The sequence below is a fragment of the Fringilla coelebs genome (genome assembly GCF_963513975.1).
Source record: "Fringilla coelebs genome assembly, chromosome: 11".
Lineage (NCBI taxonomy): Eukaryota > Metazoa > Chordata > Aves > Passeriformes > Fringillidae > Fringilla > Fringilla coelebs.
This window is the reverse complement of record NC_140037.1, coordinates 15,503,944-15,523,728: the sequence shown is the minus strand read 5'-3', so window position 1 is coordinate 15,523,728 and position 19,785 is coordinate 15,503,944. Positions and strand designations below refer to the sequence as shown.

At 41.8% G+C, this 19,785-nt stretch overlaps 1 protein-coding gene across 2 annotated transcripts; it reads left to right on the top strand.

The window, feature by feature from the left end:
* Positions 1-1,695: 1,695 nt before the first annotated feature.
* On the top strand, positions 1,696-18,415 carry LONRF3 (LON peptidase N-terminal domain and ring finger 3). Of its 2 annotated transcripts, XM_084212770.1 has the most exons (12): positions 1,696-2,404; positions 3,629-3,747; positions 4,324-4,446; positions 6,621-6,776; positions 8,141-8,384; positions 9,054-9,144; positions 12,290-12,404; positions 12,813-12,934; positions 13,593-13,751; positions 14,782-14,944; positions 15,703-15,852; positions 16,546-18,415. In XM_084212770.1, the coding sequence occupies exons 1-12, from the start codon at positions 1,783-1,785 to the stop codon at positions 16,831-16,833; spliced, it is 2,352 nt and encodes a 783-aa protein (XP_084068896.1). In that variant the 5' UTR covers positions 1,696-1,782; the 3' UTR covers positions 16,834-18,415. The 2 variants fall into 2 exon arrangements, with proteins under 2 accessions (XP_084068896.1, XP_084068897.1); XM_084212771.1 differs by lacking the exon at positions 6,621-6,776.
* The last annotated feature ends 1,370 nt before the right edge of the window (positions 18,416-19,785 follow it).

Sequence of the window (19,785 nt, the reverse complement as noted above, 5' to 3'; positions counted from 1 at the left end):
TTTCTAACTCTTCTGAAGCACTGCTTAACTGAAATTTTAAGTGCTTCACATGTTTGGTTTGCTTGCTGGCAGCCTGTGCCATACTTTGGATTATTGTCTGATTTAAATGATGGCAGAAAGATTTACTGAATCCAGTGCTTATTCAATTCTTTTTCTAATTAAAGGACTTGCTTGAGAACAGCAGTTAGATGTTAAAATTTTTCTTTCTTTTTTTTTAAAGATTCAAGAACCCTAGAGACAAGGGCCAAGTTTTTGGTAGATGCAAAATGTCCTCACATCCCAAGAGTCAAAAGACAATTGAAGGGTCTGATGGCTGGCTTCTGTTCCCAGGTACAGACCTTATTTTCTGTATAAGCATAATATTGCCTACACATGGACACAAACATCACAGAATTAGTGTGTATCGTTAAAAGTTAAAATCCTGGTTTTAAGCAGCTTTAAACTTATTTTTCTCTTTAAATTTAAGGTAATCTAAATTTTCTCAAGTATCCTCCCTAAATAAGGTCTTGCAAAACTCAGGTTGCCCATCCTTTCTTCTGTCTTTTCTCCTGTCCATTCAAGCTCCACAGGCAGGGCTTGTCCCTCAATACCTACTTAGCTCACACAGTCTAAACTGGGGAGTCCAGACACTTCTGCAAGAAAGAAAATGGAAATTCATTTCTTCATCCCTTCTCTTGAGCTTCATGAGGAGGCTGATTATATCAGTAATAGGATATCATCAGAAATTTCAAATTCTGCAGTGGATTTTAAGACAGTGTAAAAAGTGCTCTATATTTTTAGAGCGTAAGTGTATGTATACATAACATGGACATTTCTGGTAACTGTAAATATGCATAAAGCTGCAAACAAAAAGCATTACACAACTTATTTTAGAACAGCTTCTTTTCTGTAATAGCACAGGTGATTTTCTGCCTAGACTACATTTAGCACAGACAGTTACACAACTAGTGCAACTGTCTCATCTAACAAGAATTGGTGGGAACATGCAGATTGAAACGGTCAACAGAGCTGCTCTTAAATAAAACAAAGATATATCTGAAGGCATGTGCTTTTCATCGAGAATCTGGCACGGGCAGGTAAAGCTATGCAACACGCCACACTGCAAAACTAAATAAACACAACAATGTTTTCCTTAGTTGTTCTAAAACCAGGAGTACCTGACATTAAAATAGCTTCACTACTCCGTAGATTCCCTTCAAGGGAATTATTAACTGTGTAGCTACAAAGCTTCTAGCAGGAAACGGCACTCTCGCTTTTCAAAACCACTTCGAGCCGATGTTTCTTTCACATTACCGGAGGTACCAAAACACCGGACCCTGGAGCGAATTCTGTGTCTCACCGAGGCACCGGTGCAGACCAGCGGGTCAAACCGAACTCCGCGCCCGGTGTGCCCGGCGGGCAGCGCTCCGCAACCGGGCGCCCCAGCTCTCCGCACGGCTCAGAGCCCCCGCGCCGGGGGAAGCGCCGCCGGGACGGGGTGTCCGAGGGGGCGGAGGAGCCCTCCCGGAGGGGGCGGCGAGCGCCGGGGCCGGCCCGGAGCGGCCCCTCCCGGTGCGGGCCGGGCCCGGCGCGTTACAAAACCGCCTGGTTTTGTAACAACCTGCGGGCGCTGCCCAATGAGCGCCGCCGCCGCCGTCACGTGCCCGGGTTTATATAAGCGGCGGCGGCGGCGCGGGGCGCTCCCGGCGCGGGGCGGCAGCAGCAGCACCATGGGCCGGCGGGGCCGCGCCGCGCCCGCGCCTCCCGGCGTCCCGCGCCGCCCGCCGCGCTAGAGCCGCCGCCATGGGCTCGCACCTGCCGCCGCGCCCCGAGCCCCAGCTGGTGCTGCAGCTGGCGGCCGGGGCTCTGCAGGCGCAGAACTTGGAGGCGCCCGGCGGCGGCCTGGGGCCCGAGTGGCAGGTGCTGCTCGGGCGGGCGGACGCGCTGGCCTTCGGCGGGCGGCTGCACGAGGCGCTGCCGCTGTACCAGCTGGCGTCCCGCCACCAGCAGCTGCGCGCCGAGCAGCTGGAGAAGCTGGTGGAGTGCCTGGCGCAGAGCGTCCGGATGAAAGAGGGACTGCCCGCCGCCGGGCAGCCCGCGGCACCCCGCGAGTGGGACGTCTTCAGGTGCCGCAAATGCCAGGGCTTCCTCTTCGAGCCCGTTTCCTTGCCTTGCGGACACACGTTCTGCAAAAAGTGCCTGGAGAGGGACCGGGCGCCCGAGCCCCGCTGCGTCCTGTGCAAGGAGGAGGGCGGTGCGGCGGCCGGGCAGCTCCTGCGGGTCAATGTCATCCTCAGCAACCTGCTGACCAAGTGGTTCCCCTGCCAAGTGAAGGCTTCCCAGCTCCGGCACGAAGGGAACCTCCTCTACAAGGAGAAGAAGCTCCAAGCCGCCCTGCAGAAGTACAACGAAGCGGTCAGCCTAGGTAAGGGCTCCCTCCCTCCGGTGCCGGTCCCCGGCTCCGCGCCGGGGGAGTGATAACTTTCCACCGGCCGGGGCTCGCTGGCAGCCTCTCCGGCGCCTCTCGTCCCGCCGAGCCCCGGGCTCGGCCGGGGATACCCCGTGTCCGGGAGCGTGCTGGGCACGCACTCCCGCTCGCCGCCGGCTCCCCGGGCCGGGTCCTGGGGCGAGTGTCCGGAGGGCCCTGGAGGGGAGCCCCAGGGAGGGGTCTCGGCTCTTCGGCCCGCGGTGAAACTGGGTCAGGAGAGCAGCGGTTGCGTAAGCCCGAGCCTGCGGTCCGGCTGGGCTCCCCCCGGCCGGCGCCGTTGTGTAACCGGCGGAGCCGGGGGGAGCGGAGCGCCGCGTCCTGGGCATCCCGCCGCGCCCCGGGAAGGGCTCCGGGCGCGGGGATCCCACCGAGCACCTCCGTGCGCGGAGCAGCCGCTCGCAGCCGAGCGCCGAGGCAGCGCCGGGGATGCGTGTCCGGGCGGCGGGCGTGTCCCGCACCCCGGCCCGCCCGGCCCCGCGCTCCCTCCCCAGCGCCGGGAAGCGCCTGCGGGGCTGCGCAGGGAGAACTTTTGATGCGGTCCTTTTCATGCAGTTTTTACTGAGAAAAAGTGACTCACGCTGCAGGTACTAAGTAGAAGTTAAAGGCAACGTATTATAGGGAAGCGTTTCACTTAAATGAGAATGTTCCCAAGAAAAGTGCCAAGCCTTCCCCCAGCACAGGCTGTGTGTGACTCGATGCTGCAGTGGGTGTAACTCGGTGATCATTGTAACCCTGCCTGATTCTTATTTTCCTGTGTTTTGAGCTCTGGCATGAAAAGACCCTAATTTCTCACTTAAAAACTTTGATGCTACCAATTTTGAAGCTCCTCCCTACAGTATGACAGCATCCCTCCTGCTGTCTTAAATGTCTCCTGTGTGTCTCTACCAACCATCTGATCCTCAGTCAGTGCTGGTAATTTATTGTGTGAGTGTCTCAGCATTTATTTATGCAATGTTCTCTGCAGTTATATAAGACAGAGCTGGCATTTTGTCTGGAGTTGCCCAAAGAGGTTTCCAGATTTAATTTAGTACATGGATGTTTTGCGGGTTTGTGTAACTTGGAAGTAACAACATGTGTTTAAAAAAAATTAACAATTAAGGAATAAAGCTTATGTAACTATTTTCTTTTTACCTAATCAATCACTTTTTCTATTTCCTACAGCTCCAAATGACCACTTATTGTATAGCAACCGGTCCCAGATTAACTCCACTTTGAAAGCTTGTGAAGATGCATTGCATGATGCAGAAACAGCGTGCAGGCTCCAGCCATACTGGTTGAAAGTAAGTTCTGACTCCAGTTGTACTTTTTGAAAACCTTGATAGTGCCCTGAAATAGTTAGAATGGTCAGACAATAGAATCTGAGGGAGGCTTTAAGTACTGTAACTTCTTGGACTCCTGCAATTTACAATATATTGGACTCCTGCAATTTAACCAATATATTATTGAGCTTCCTGGGGTGAAGAAAGACAGTGCTAGTCCTGGAGAATGAGCCATGGCTCTTATCCTTGACTTGGATGCATATCAATTTTGTGAACTCTAAAAAATGAATGCTAAGGACAAAATGACTATTTGAGATGATGGATGTAGGGGAGGTAGATGTTTCCAATATCAGTTAGGCTCAGGTGCTGTGAGAATCATACTTACATGCATGGAAGAATATCCTGTTTCTGCTTATAGTTTTCAGGACTGTTGTGTTTAGAATCCCAGGCACTGGTGGTGTCTAGGTGTAAGACATGGTTCTAGAGATTTTTCCTGTCTAACTTTTCCTTCTTCAGATAGATCTTCTGTACTTTCACTGTGGTTTTTTTGCATATTCTCTTGACAAAAGCTGCAGCTGTGGATCTGTTTCCTTGCAGGGTCACCTAAGGAAAGGACAAGCATTAGCTAATCTGGGGAAAACAGAAGAAGCTTTAAGGGAGTTTCTATTCTGCCTTGCTCTAGATACTGGGAACAAGACAGCCAAGTCTGAGGCACAAAAGGTGAGTTCCCTAAATCATCTGGATCTGCACAATTGTTTTCAGAAGCCTCTCATGAGGGAGGATACAATATTTTTTTTTTCCCCCTCTCATTACTGCAGAGAGCTGGATGGAGATACAAATCCAGACTGTTGTTCACATTTAAGTCGTGTATTGCTGATCTGAAGATAGGAAGGTAGCAAGAAAATATAATCAGCAGCCATTCATGGAAGCAGTTACAGTGCTAGCATCAAAAAATTTGAAGGAAAACTGAATTATTAATAATTGCCACCCACAGACTATTGTGATTCTCAAATTTCTAATTGATTCCTAGCCTGGCAATCTATTCCCAATGCTGGAGTGCAGAAGAGGGGGAGTTGCTACTGAATGATGTATCAGGCCAGTGACTGGCAGAACACAACACGCAGCACTCATCCAACTCCACTTGGGAGCAGCAGCTTTCTTCCTACTGCCAGTCATGCTGCCCCAGTGTCAGAGCGTGCAAGAGGTGTGGAAGAGGAAGCAGTCAACAAAGGAAGAGCAGTTTTAAGATAGTTTTTTAGGGTTGCTAATAATTAATGCTAAATAAGAAAAAAATGGATCTGCAGTGAGGCTTTTTTCCAGATGCAATTTACAGCGTGTGTGAATTCTTGTATGGCTCTTTTGAATACTGCTGTTTTGCCCACCCCTTTAAATCTCTGATATCCTGTAAATCAGTATTTTGACATTTGATAATTTTTTTTTGTTGTTGTCGTAGGTAAAAGGCTCAGTGTTGCAGTGATTACTTATGGCAATAAAAATATAATAGTTTTATTTTCTTTTATGGCAGTGTATTTGTGCCATTCTCAATTACTGGTGGGATGGGAACACTAGGGATTCTATGTTTTGTAGCACATAAGGACTTTCTAAGCTCAGTAGGATTCTTACAGTAAAACTCTATTCACAAAGGTAACAGAGTATAACCTGAATGGTTGTAGTGAAATCAGATTTCTATCTCATTTTATATATGGTTGAGATTTCAGCATCTGAGGATTTTTTGTCATTGATGTTTGAGGGTTTTGTTTGCTTTTTTCCCCAGTGGTTTCCATGCAGTCTTTCATTGTCATTATGTCATGATTTGTGCTCACAGTCATGCTGGAAGACTTTCTGTGCACTAGAGCAAAAAGACCAGAAACAAACAGATATGTTCCTGAATTCTGACTCCAAATAGCCGTTTCCAAGACATTTAATTTCTGAGCAGTGGGGCTCTGAGAAAAACTAGGCTTCTGATGACTGAAAGAATTACTTGTGCACTCATCAGACACAGAGTTCATCCATGATGCAATATTTTACTGGGTCATTTCCAAGGCTGGTCACATAACAGTGACATGCTACATTTTACCAAATTCTTTGGGTGCAGTTGTGATTTTCTGCCTGTATTACTGTCTGCCTGTGTTAGTTTGGACATAGTGTGATCCTGTGAAATCCTTTTTGGCTTTAAATAGAAATCTCAGCTGTCATGTGGCTTCCTCAGGCATCAGCAGGATCACCTCAGAAGTATGTTGAAATTAGTTTTTGAAGTGTGAATCTTCTATTCAGGTCTGTTTCTTTCCTTAAATATTCATCTCATAATCTATGCCATACAAGAGGCTTCAAGCTGCTACTCGAAACAGATTCACTTATTTTCTTATAGAAAATGAAAAAATGGCATTTTTCTACTGCCTACCTTTTTTGTATTCTCACATAAGTGAATTAAAAATAGCTACAGTTTACAGTATTAGACACATTTACCCAACTGATCTTGGATTAAGCCTGTGAGATGAGTGCTTTCTGTACTAGTAAACTCCACTGAAAGATGATGTGCAGCAAAAAAAAAACCAAACCAAAACAACAACCCAAAAAACACTTAAGAAAGATGTTAACAGCTTCTGGTGAGCCCTGTACTGCAGGACAAAGAGGACAAAGGCATGTGTGTGTCACATCACAGAGAATGGTTAATAACTCTGCGGGCTTGTTTAACTCTGAAAATGTTTCTTGCTGTCTGTTTGGCCTGTGTTGCATTAGCTCTTGCACTTTTTGTTCCTACCCTAGTTTAAAGGGCTCTTTAAATGGTTTTAACAAAATCCTGGATGCTTCTTTCAGCTGTTCCCTTACTTGCTTTTTCATTTAGAGGTGCAAGGAAGGAACTAAGCAGTGAAGTGTTCTGTTTTATATCACAGCTTCTACTTAGTTTGTTTTCACTCATCCCGGGAAATGCTCAGGAACACTTACCCGATATCCTGCAGCTGTTGTCACATCACTCTAGATTAAAGGGGAATCTCCTAAATTCAGTGGGATCTGGAGGCACCAGCCATAACCTACAAAGGTTGCTCAAGGTAAAGATCAAGTGTGATGTGTGGTTCTTAATTTGTTGTGTGTTTTGTGTTCACATTGGGAAGCCTTGTCTCCTTTTTGCCTCTGGGAGATAGGAGGATACATTTCCTCAAATTTTTACTGAGCTTCAGAACATACAAAACAGTGTTAACTTACTGAAGTCTCCTTATTTGACTTTTTTTCTTTAATAGAAGTCCTCTGTTGTGATAAATTTTGTGTCAGAATTGAGTGGGTTCTCCTCCTGTGGAAAGGGGCCTCTGTAGATTGGATTTAGATACCCTCAAATGCTGTGAAATGCTAAAATCTAGAGCTTTCACTTGAAATGCTAAAATCTAGAGCTTCAACTTGAGCTATAGCTGGTGATGCCAGTAATCAAGTCATTCTATACTCAGTCTCTACAATACTTAAAGGTTATTGTAAGATTATGTTAGCTACTTCATAACTTTGGCTTTTCAGCTGCAGTTTTGTAAATGGCTGCAGAAGTTTACATTCATAGGTTTGTAAGGATCACTTCTGCTTCACTGAGACCTGAACTTTGGAATGGGGTTTGCATATATTGTGTATTTAGGAGAAAACTTGGCTAGTCCTTGCAGACAGAAGAGGTAGGTTTCAGCTGCCTTGCTGAGACTGATAAGAAACACTCGGTGACATTGCCCATGGACAGGCTGTTAGGCTATTCTGACAAGAAACCCTTTTGCATGACTTTCACAAAGCCATTCAAGGACAGTTCACTCATCTTCCTGCATGTTACACATCACAGTCCACAGTGTCTGGTTTTGGGTCCACCCAGGGAGGTGATGTTACAAAGCTGGCAAGTGATGTCCTGTGCCGTGGCTGCTCACTGGATGTCCTGTGGCCATAACAGGATAAACCCTGAATGGTTTATCCTCTGAGAAAGGAATCTGCCTTGCAAGAGGGAGCTCTGGGCATTTTCTCTCTTATAAATTTTGTGTGTTTTTACTGCTTCTCTAAAATGAACTGAATTGTTTTGGTTTTTCTGTTGGTTGATACCATCACCATGATATAAATAATATGCATTTTCCCATAGGTTCAGTGATAACAATATATTTCAATATGAGATCTAACCACATTTCTGCCTGAATCCAGTTTCACAACCTTTGAGCTTTAAAGCCAGACAAAAGGGCTAAAAACCCTCAGTGGTGGGGAGGGAAAATCAAGTTTGTTGGTTGCTTGCTTTTTGGGGTTTAATTTTTTTAAATTAGGATTAGCAATTCTCAAACTCTTGCTTCTTGAATTACAAAGTCCTTCCTGGTGATCTATAATATTAAAGATTTTTGACAGGTTGAGTTTTTTCCTTACCAAGTTGTTGGAAGATTGGTCTAATGTCAGTCCTCTCTTCACACAGGTCAATGTGGAACAGAAAAAGGGTTTTTCCATTCAAGAGGAACCAAATGTAACTACTTCTGGTAGTTTGAGGAAACCTATACAAATTACAGAGAGCAAAAAGGACTGCTCAGAGGAGGAGAAAAAATTCACCTCCATGCCAGAGTCTACTTTTCTCCTCTCTGAGAAATGCAGCCTCCTGAAAAGGAAGTGCTGCTCAGAGGAGATGCGAAATGCTGAGGTGCCCTGCAAACTGATGAAGAAAGGTATGTTTAATTACAGGACAGGTTCCATGGCAGGCCATCCATGGAATCTTTTCTTCTGTAAGATTCAGAAAAAGAGGGACCAAATTCCACTTTGCCTTTTATATTTTCTCTTTTGTCTAATCAAGGGATGCATGTTGTGGAAGCTTTAGTGTGTGTAGAGAAAAACAGTCTAAATAAGGGCAAAAAAGGTTGGGTCATGTGCTTTTCTCAGCAGAGGCTTTTGAAGAACATCAGTGTTGCACATGGTCTTAGCACTTTGTATAATAATTCTAAAAGCTTAAAAGTACAAACTCTATTTGTTCTTGGTATCTGGCCTTGTTTTCATGCTGTAGGATGTATTTACAATGGTATGAGAGAAGAATTTGTCTCGCTTTAGACTTTCAGCACTAACAAAGTGTTTTGACTTTGATTGCCAATGCAAGGCCAGATTGATCCCTCTGTAAGTGGGTATAATGTGACCAAAAATAAGGGGAGATGTGCTGATTTGTACCAAGGCTTTTGAATTTGAGGCTTTGCCTAGAAATTACTGTAATGATGCTTCATGGTTCAGTAAGTTGCAAGTATATACAACACACATTTAAATATCAGATGCTGGTGTAAATACATGAGATGGCATTGTGCTTGCATGGTTCTGTTCAACTGTCTTTTTTTTTTTTTCCTTATTGATAGACATAGTTGATATTAGGGAAAATAGTACTGGACAACATATTCCATTTGAAGTTGTGGATCCATCAGATTTGGACTGCTCCCTGTGTATGAGGTGTGTTCTTTTCTCACAGATATCTCTAGCTTTCCAGCTGTATCTTCCTCCCTTTCTAGCTTGTTTGGTACTTAACATGAAATTAGCTTTGTGATTTTTACTCCAGTGATGCATTTCTAGACTTTTGGTTCTGAGCACTGTTGATGAATGGAGACTCTTTGATCTTCTCTGGGCTAGTGATTGCTTTGGAAAGGGCAGACAAAATCACGTGGGGGTTAAGCATGTTAGAGAAGGTGTCTGAAAGATTTGCTCTCACCACTGACACCCACCCAGCCACTGCCACAGTGCACAAACCCACAGCTGTCACCTGGGAATTTGTGGAGCTGTTTGCCAGAAAAGCATAGAATACCTAAAAGGACCACATCCAGTGAATATTCTGAGCTTGCATGTGAAGTACTGTGTTGCTGCTATTGCAATAGGAGGATCTTGTGAGTAAGCAAGAGTGTGCTTTAACTCTTGCTTAAGAGATGTGTTCCTCACTTTACTGAGGCAGTCACTCCATTTGCTTGAAGATTTCTTCTTCCAGTAAAGAAAATTGTTATTAATAAAATAGCAGTTATTCTTAGGCACAGCAATGGCTTAGTAAATCAAGTAGGAGTTGTCAACTGCACCTCTTTTACTACTTGTTTTGTACAAAACATTTTCACTTTGGCAAATACATTATGTGGGGGGGGTTTAGTGACTTAGAAATATTGGGAAGGTGTTTCACTTGCTGCAGTGGGCGTTGCTTAGGTTGTTTGGTTTTTTTAAATTCCCAGATTTATCTATAATTCATGTTGGGGTTGGTTTTGCACAATACTTTAAAATTCTTAAATAGCAGATAGCCTCTTTAGGGATTTACTTCTGAAGGCTTGTGTTTTGAGAAATCTGGATTTTGTTGTTTGCATGCAGAGGAGGAGGCTTCAATTTGTTTCAGACAAACTGAAAGCTTTGAGGGCCAACTGCTGTATTGTCTGATTTGCTTCTGCTTGGAATAAATCAGATCTGCCCCCTCTCCCTCTGCCTGACTACAGCTGAAATATGTTCCAAAAGTTTGTGCAGCTGTCAAAACACTCAATAGTGCAAAGAGCAAAACTTTCCTCTAACAGAAAGCCACACAATTAGTCTTAAAAATGGTTTGGTGATTCTGCTTGTTTATCATCATGTCCACAAACCATTTTTCAGATGTTTTAAGTAAAATTATTTAATCCTTCTTTCTCATCCTCTATGTTAAATCAGAAACAGCCAGACTACAATACATTTGCAAAGGAATTAGCCCAAGGATTACTGTTTCCCTTATAGAATAGAGGATGGTATAGGTGCTGTGCCTGGAATTGCAGTCCCAAATGCAAGCTTTGCCTTCAGAAGGATGTTGGCTTTGTAACATCACTGCACAAGGAGGGCTTGTGCTCAGGAAAGCTCTCCTCAGATCTTTCTGGTTATTTATGCAGACCCATTGTAATTACTTCCTGCCATGTTCTTCAGAAGCCTTTTGGGGTTTTGGTTCCTGAGTGCTTTGGACTAATTACCCAGTAACCTACTGACCTGCTCACAATTAACTGCAGGAGCTGTTATTAACCTGTTTGTCTGATGGAGTGGCAAAAATGTTATTGATCTACCTTTTCTCCAGCAGCAAGCAGGAAATACAAAGTAGTCAAAGCAAGGTACTAGTGAGAAAAGGAGTGTTATTCCACAGCATCTTAGTTTCTGTGTTACAGTAGCTCAAAATAATGTCAGGGCAAGTCTTGGTGTGTAGTATTTCTTTCTGCAAGTCATGGAGCTTGTCCAGGTCCTCTTAGAGTTGTTAGGAAAAACTGCTGCTGGCTTTTGTGAGAGCTAGGGCAGGCTCAGGAATCTTAAGAGGAGTGTTTTCTCTTAATGCTGTGTTTCAGATGAAGTCAGTCCCTTCCAAATAATTCCATATGCAATGCAGTGCTTACTGGAACACAGGGTAGAATTCGGTGTTTCACATAGTTTAGGTGAGGTTTCTGCTCATGAAACAGTTAACAAGTGTTTTTAATTGCACCATCAAGTTGCAATAAGATAGGTGTGGCATTTTAGATACTATTTCATATGTTCCATTGCTTAAATGTCAATGTTTTTAGTAACTAATGACATTTAATGAGCCCTGTATAGCAGTCTTGTTAAAAGCCAATTGCATTCTTAAATACACTCATCTTGTCAAAGATGCTAATAAACGTGGGTTTACATATTTTAATTTCCACATGTTTAACAGAACATGCTGTACTGTTTTGATAAACTAAAACCTTTAAGAAAAATTATTAATTCACTTAAATTATGAGACTAGTAGTTAAGACCTTAAAATATTCAGACAGTAGGTTAAAAATACAATATATTCCAGACAATTTAGTTTCTAGATTTGAATTGTTTCTATTTTTAAAAAAAACTTGTGTTATTTACATCTCCTTAAGGTCTTTATTGGCAAGGAAACATGACTTTGCAGTATTACATAGTCATAATAAGGAAAAAATCTTTACATGAAAATAAGTGTCATAGAAGTCTTTGAAATGGGTAAAGAATTGATACCATGATACTTTGAATACCTGGCCTTATATATTTAAATATTCTTCCAGATAAAACATGAAGCTCCTGTCAGTTATTTTCTAAAAAAGCAGTCCCTTGAAGGTTAAAAACTCTATTGAAAAAAAAATACCCATTAGAGCTGGCAATAATAGAATCATGCAGAGTCCCAGTTTATTGTAATTACTCATGTGGGCTATTACTGCAAATAGGTGTTTTGTGCTTAGCTCTACACATGCAAATAATCACAAATTCAGTAATCACTGTGGAAGTATTGCTCAATTTCATTAGTGAAGTCAGATGGTCCAACTTTTGGGTCTGTTTATTGCTCACACAGAGGAAAATTAAATGCTGGCTTGTTGGAAGTTTTGACAATATTGTCCCTCACATTCACTGGAGTCGGAGTTCATGGGCTGCCTTTCACGTTGGGTGGCAGTAAAAAAAGTCTGTAGGCTGAAAAAATACAAAAGTTGATTGAAGAAATTAAAAGCAAGATGTGACTTTATCCCTGTAGTAGTCAGTAGTTAAGTTAGTGAATAAATTCAGCTTTTTTTGGTGGCAACTTTTTTCTTTTGCTTTAGTACACGATATTGTTGTCTTTTTGCTCTTGGATTTTCCGATCCAGGCTCTTCTATGAACCTGTCACTACACCTTGTGGACACACCTTCTGTCTCAAATGTCTGGAGAGATGCCTGGATCACAACCCAAAATGTCCCCTGTGCAAGGAAGGGCTCTCAGAGGTAATATTTGGATTTTTTCAGCATAAGTTCAAGTGCAAGTGATGGGAACCACTTCACCTTCAGACAGCCTTGATATTTCCCAACACAAAAGAAATATTACATAACTCAGGAAGAATGTGAATTTTAAAATGCTCTTGTGAGTTGCCAAGCATGGCTAGTCTCTGTTCAAACCTTAGGACCAGGCCTGTACTTAGAAAATCTGTAGGTGATTTTTGCTTTCCAGATTTCCTAAGTGAATGTCTGTAACTCAAGGAATAGTTAAATAAACAACTCTTCAGTGGCAAGTTTGACAGAGGATAGAATCACAAACATCAGGAAATGGGGGTAGTGGGTGATGCCTTTTGCACAGGCACCATGCTCTGTGAAGTGCTGGATGTTCTAACTGCTTTGTGTGTGTTCTTACTGCAGTGCTTGGCTATGAGGAAATACTGTAAAACTGTGCTAATGGAGGAGCTAATAGCCAGATATCTTCCAGAAGAACTCACTGAAAGGAGAAAGATTTATGAAGAGGAAATAGCAGAGCTTTCCAAGTACGTAATCCATTTATGTAAAATCCCATCTCTAATTCTGCTGCTGTTGGCTGGGAGTGGCTCTGGCTGCTGTGGAACATGAGCTGAGATGCTGATGGAGCTTCTTTCTCTGTACCATGTGATTTCAGAGAACAGGGTCTGGGGGAAACTGTGCATGAGTGAGCATAAAACCCGTGCTAAAGAATAAAGAGAAGTAGAAGAAATCCAGAAGTTGCTTTATAAACAAAGTACAGAGCAATGTGTCTGCTTTGAATGGACCTCTATAAAAGGCACAGAGTCTGACAGGATGGGGTTTGGAATGTACTGGATAGGGAAGAAATGGGATTAAGGGAAATAAATAAAAGCAATACTAGAGGTCCAATAATGCTTTCACAAACAAATCCAGAAAGCTTAATGAAAAAATTGTCTGCTATTAAGTGGTATATGGTTTTCTGGAATATTTAGTCAGTTAAAGGGAAAATAATTTTAGGTTTTACCATTCCATTAAGAATGGAATTAAGCTTTTACCAATACTTTAGCTTTCTTTATTCCATTAAGAATTTTATTCTAAAGATGCTATAATTTCTATTTAAAGATGTCATAATCTTAAAGAATATGAGCCTTATGTGTCAGTAGTTTGGTGAAACGTCATATCTGATTTTTCCTTTCTTTCTTACAGCCTAAATAAGAATGTTCCCATATTTGTGTGCACCATGGCCTATCCTACAGTGCCCTGTCCTTTGCACATCTTCGAGCCCTGCTACCGGCTGATGATCCGCAGGTGCATGGAGACGGGCACCAGGCAGTTTGGGATGTGCATCAGCGACCCTGTCAAGGGGTGAGTGAAGAGCTTGGACCATCTGAGGCACCCTCTTAGTCTGGAGCCAGTGGAGAGGTGCAGAAAGGTCCATGGCTGTGATAGCTGTGGGAGTTTTCCAGTAGGGAAAGTTTCTTGCTAATAGTGCAGGTTAAAGTTTCCTCCTAATCATGCAGGTTGAGGAGACAGAAGTTTTTCTCTTGAGCACTTGGATTCTGACTAATATGATGGTCTGTTCTCTCAAAGCACTCAGAACTGAGTGTGTGTCACATGTGACTGAGCTGCAAACCTCCTGTAATACATGAAAAAAAGTGTATTTTTCTCCTGCTTTTAAATCTGCTGACTGTTTTGGCACAAGAAATCGAAATGGCAGTAAGGTGTGTTCTTGGACTAAATTTCCTTAAGTTATAGGATATGTTTATATCCTTTATATATTTATAGTGGAGGCTGCAGAGGTATAACAGGACCTTCCTAAAGGCTGTCTGAGCATTTACATTGAATCATTTACAATCAGTCTTAAGTAATTTGACTTCAATGTTTGACTCTCTATTTAGCTTTTCTTCCTTCTTTTTATGCTATAAACTTACTGGGTATGTATACTCTGTGAAAAGTATGATTTGCAGAAAATACCCACCTGCAAAGTAAAATCTGCTGAAATTGTGCAAAAACTTTTTTCCTCATAGATTTCCTAGTCCTTCCATAATGCTAATATTCTGAATTACACTACTCCTTCTGTACAAACTGACTGAACGTGTTAGGATTATGGAGAAAGTTTGCTTCTGATCTGTGTATCTTTCTGTTTCATAAGATGTTTCCTGTATTCCAAAACATCCAGTTAGCATTAATCAGATTAGACAGTCTGAATCTTCCTGATAGTTTTGCAAACAATTGTGGAATAATTTGAACTACAGCAGGTCAGTGCTCTGAACAATAGAAATGAGCTGACATTGGTAAATACCTTTGTGGCAGGGACTGGCTGTATGGCAGCTCTGTGGAACTCAGGGTGGAGAGAATAAGATTTGTTTACTTGCTTTTGTTCTGATTTCAATAGGTTTGCAGATTATGGCTGCATTCTGGAGATAAGAAATGTTGAATTCTTTGCTGATGGTCGCTCTGTTGTAGACAGCATTGGCAAGAGGAGATTTAAGGTGATCCAGCACAGCCAGCGTGATGGATACAATACAGCAGATATTGAGTACATTGAGGATCAAAAGGTAGATTTAGAAATATTTCCTATTACATGTGAAATTCTAAGCATGTATGGTTTTAGTGAGTTCTTTTTTTGGTAGAAGTTTCCAATAAAACAAATTTGTGGTATTTAATAACTGCTCATGGTTAAGGTGGGACACATACTAGTTAGCACAAGCATGCACACACGCTGCCCAAGTACTGAAGAGTGTTTCCTGGGGGTATTTATCAGAGGACCAGACTAAGTGAATCCAGAATGAGATCTTACTCTTCTTCTAGACAGAATAACTGCAGTTTATAAGTTTCCATTTGTATGGAAGCCAGTTAAAAAATCCCTATTCAGGTAAGAAACAGTAGGATTTGGGTGCACCATAACCTTCAAAATTGCTTGCATTAATTCTTAAGAGCTTTTGGTATGTAATGGGAAGATAAAAGGTCTACTCTGAGGCTCTACTGATTTTTTTTTTTTAAAGCTTTGCACAATTTTTTTCTGTTTTTGTGCACTATTTGTCTAAAGGTTTTTTCATACAAAAATCTAGAAACTGCAAATTCTACAAATAGATATTTTTGGTTTAGAATACAGGCAAAGTGAAGAATTTGGATAGTGGAGGGTCATCAAAAGGGGAAACACCAAATGAGCTCTCACTATTTATTCCAGAACTCTTTTGGCATGCCTTTTTTTTTTTTCTTTTCCCTTCCCCTACCCAACCCTGAAAATGCTATGCCTTACCCAACATGCAGCCTGAACTAACAGTAACCTTCCCCCTCTCATTTCTCATTCCAGGTGCAAGGACAAGAGTATGCTGCATTACTTGTTCTCCATGACTCTGTCTATGATCAGGCCTATACGTGGTTTAACTCCCTCAAGCAAGCACTCAAAAGTCGAATTCTCAGTCATTTTGGTCCAATGCCAGCTAAGGATCCTGACCCACAGGTATCCACAATCAGTGGCTTATGTAACATTTAGGGACAGAAATAGCAGGGATATCCGATAAGCTGGCAGGCATTGTGTTTTAAGATGAAAATATGAATACTCTGCATTTACTCCACGTAAGCTGAGTCTCTGAATTCTGTTGCCACACACCAGTGGTAGCACAGTTGCAAAAAGAAAATGTTCATATTTAATGCTGATAACTTTCTGAGACTATTTATCTCACTGCATTAATCCCAGGAGACTGAAGTGCCTTTTTGCCTGCTCTACTTCCCCAGTTAAATGACTGAGAGTAAATAGGCAACTAGAAATTTTATTTTTGATAAAGGACTGCAACTGGTGGGGTCCTAAAATAACAGAATATAACAACAAGAGCTAAATATGAGGTAGTGTCATAAAGTATGGAGAAGGAATCCCAAAGATCTGGATCAGTAACAATATGGGAAAAAAACAGATTAAAAAAAATCCAGAAGGTCCAGCCTATAAATTGTTGTTAGTAATAGAAACCCATTCTATTTTAACGTTCTGTTTAGGAGAGGTGCCACTCATTTGTAACCTGTTTCAGTAATGCCAAGCCATTAGGCTGGCAATGAAATACTCCACTTGCTACGTGGCTACCACCAGCTGTGTCTTCAGAGTCGAATCCTCAAAGTCAGCACCTGACTTGTCATTTCCATCTTTCCCCCCTGGCTGCAGGCAAACCCCAACGGGCCAGCCTGGTGCTGGTGGGTCCTGGCCGTGCTGCCCCTGGAGAACAGAGCCCAGCTGCCCTTCCTGGCCATGCAGTCGCTGCGGGAGCGGCTGAGCGGCATCCGGCGCGTGCTGACCTTCATGGCGCGCGCGCGGGGCGCGGTGACGGCGAGCGGCCGCGCTGGGCAGGCTCCCGGCCGCGCGCTGCCCCGCGTCACTCCGGCCAGCTGCAATAATGTCTTACGGATCCGGGTGTGTGGGGATGCTTCAAGCCCCGAGTTTCAGAGAGAATGACTTATAAAAGAGCAGGGGATGTTTATGGATACTTCGGTAGTTTCCGTTCGGAGCTGAGACGAGTATTCGATCACTGCACTGCTAAATTCATGACAAATGTGATAGAACAAAAAAGTGATCTTGTTTGCCATAAACCTTTTAAAAATCTTGAGGGTTTTTTTTTAATTTATTTTATTTTTATTTTTTAGTGGATAAAGGATAAACTGTGCAGTTTAATGTGAAGCAGAAATAATAAGGTTAATGCGTTATTTCAGTGAACTGCAAAGTCTTTTATTCAAATGGTTCAGGTTTTATATAGCATTGTGTAAAATAATGTTCACAACTTCTGTTTGATAATTTATTTTTGCACTATGATTTTTTTGTTTCAAAATGTATATTATTTATGTGGTCATTCACTAAAGGAAAGTGAGCTGCTCTATTTATAGTGTTTTTACCCTGTATTTATGACTGGGGACAAAAATTATGATTCTTGCAGTGCGCAAGCAACTGCTTTGATAATTTTTCAGTTATTTGTGTTCAAATACTTTGAATGTTTTTCTACACATCCCTAGTTCTGCTGTAGCTTAAGAATGCCCCCAAAACATCCTGCCTTGAAGTCTTTGAATACACAGATTGTCTGAGTTAATTCAAGCACAGCTGTTGAAGGTTCATCCTATGCTTGTGGAGAGGTTCCTGATACAACCAAACAGTCAAGCACCTGCTTAAGCATGGGTTTATGTGCTTGGGTAAATTCAAGTACTGATGGTTGATGTCAGTGGGAATTGACCATAGTGGTGACAGAAGGATCTAACCCCTAATATTTCACAGTTGAATAACTTGAAGTTGAATTTATGTCTGAACTCTTTCTTGCAAAAATGGACAATGGCTACAAACAACTGCGAAGAAAGAGCTGCAATATATGGAAAGTGGCTTATCATAGAGAAAACTGGAAGTACTGGTGTCATTTCATTATAGGTTAATACATAGATTTTTTTTTTTTTTCATCAACTCTTGTTGCTGTTGAGTTTTATTTCTTTTAACTGTTTGGTGGGGTTTGGCTTTGGAGTGTGTGTATGGGAGGGGGAGGGGGGAGTTATTTTGAACTGTAGGACTCAGAGGGTAGTTTGTGTCACATAAGAAGGAATATGTTGTAATAAATGCTATTTATTTCACCCCAATCTTCAGGTTTCTGTTAGCTTCAAATCTCTACCCAGCCGTTGCTTTTCTCTTAAGAGATTGGGTAGTGTTGCTAATAATAGTCATCTCCCAAGGAAGGCAAGTGAATTTTAGCGTGATTACTTCTAGCTATAAAGCAGGTAAAAATAGGGCAGAAATGAGAACAGGAAGTATCTTGGTTTTGATTTTTTTTTTTTTAATCAACAGTTCATATACTTGTTTTGCTACTTGTATTGCTTACAGTGTACCACTTTCTGGGACTGCTCTTACCTCCATCTGATTTTGACTTTCACTGATTTCAATGTGAGCAAAACTGGGCCTTTATTCTAAGCTACCGTTTTCCCTTTCAGTGGCAAAAACTAGAATGAAGTGAGAATGTTATGGAATGCTATAAATTTCTTTGGGTTTTTTTATGCAGGATAGCACTCTGCCATTTCATGCCTTTATGAAAAAAATGCAGTAGGATTTAATGTAACTTTTCTGCATGTTTTCCCATGATCTCATCAGAAATATTGGTTAGTTTAAAGTAGTTTCCATAAAGCTACCTTTGTTCCCTTTTTGTTAAATTCTGTAGAACTTTTTTATAAGGGTACCAAAGAAACAAATGGAAGACAAACATGTTTGACCCTTGTGGTGCACATGGAATCTGTATCCTGTTTGCATTGAGCTACTTTGGAAGTGCTCTAACTTCCTTCCACACTGCTGGATTGCTGCACTTCCTCCATGAGTGGTATTTGGCATGCTATAAAAAATGTATAAAAGCACCTACATCTTCTGAACAGTACCAGGTGATGGTGGCTGACACCTGCTATGGCATTTTGTGTTCATAAGTCAACAAAGTGATTTCTACTTGTTTGGAAGGGAAGCTGCATTAAATGCAATTCTTCCACAAACCATTATGTACTATTGCAGAGCATAAGTGTCTCATATTGCTCCCATGGGAAAAAAAGCTTCCACTTTTGTTACTCTTATCTGTGAGAAAAGGAGCTTAAATACCTAATTTAAACTGTTTTCTCACTAATGTAATTATTTTTTTTATCTTGCACGCTGTGTCTTCTACATACTCATTCTGCCTATTTTGTTGTTTTAGAAAAGATGTCATGGAAAGAATCCTTGATTTTAAAGATGAATATTGTCTTTTCTGTTAGCCTTGAGTAAAGCTGCCAGAATTTCCAAGCAGAGACTTGTGTACATGCCCTGCATCGTGAGCACCCAGTGCATTTGTTGCAGCCTGGAAACGCTGGACCTACTGCATGTAATGCAAACAGGTGATCTGCATGCACAACAAATCAAAATTCCATCTGTACAGGTACAGAAGCATTCTTGCTGGGGCTGCTCTATGGCCACACATCCTAGACTAATGGTTAAAGTCTGCAAATTCCATCAGAAATGAAAACAAATACTGAGAAAGTTATATGCTAGAGAACACAAACCTGCCCAGGAAAAACTGGACAAGGAGTACCCTTAGCCTTCATTATGTTGAGATGGTAAAGTTTCAGTAATGATGTTAAAAATAACAAAATCTAGGTTTGCCACACTACCACTGATTTTTTTCAGTTGCATAAATAAGTATAAGGATGTAAATGCAACATTTATCACAGGCATGAATAAACAGCTGAACAGATTTAAAAATACCTTCAGTTTAATTATAGAAATAGTATTGATCAGAAAAAATACTAATTGTGGGAATATTTTATTTAAGCTGCTCCCATTTTTCTAGACACCAAACCCAGTTTTATAACCAGTCTTGCTCATCTGCTAAAAACAAAAAAACCAACAAACCAAATCATGACTTAA

What these genes read in the sequence shown, in the direction of transcription:
- LONRF3 (XM_084212770.1), top strand. Translation starts at nt 1,783, where the DNA reads ATGGGCTCGCACCTGCCGCCGCGCCCCGAGCCCCAGCTGGTGCTGCAG. An exon ending in TCCAGCCATACTGGTTGAAA is followed by an intron (nt 3,748 to 4,323) that starts GTAAGTTCTGAC and finishes GTTTCCTTGCAG; the next exon opens with GGTCACCTAAGGAAAGGACA. An exon ending in CTAAGGATCCTGACCCACAG is followed by an intron (nt 15,853 to 16,545) that starts GTATCCACAATC and finishes CCCTGGCTGCAG; the next exon opens with GCAAACCCCAACGGGCCAGC.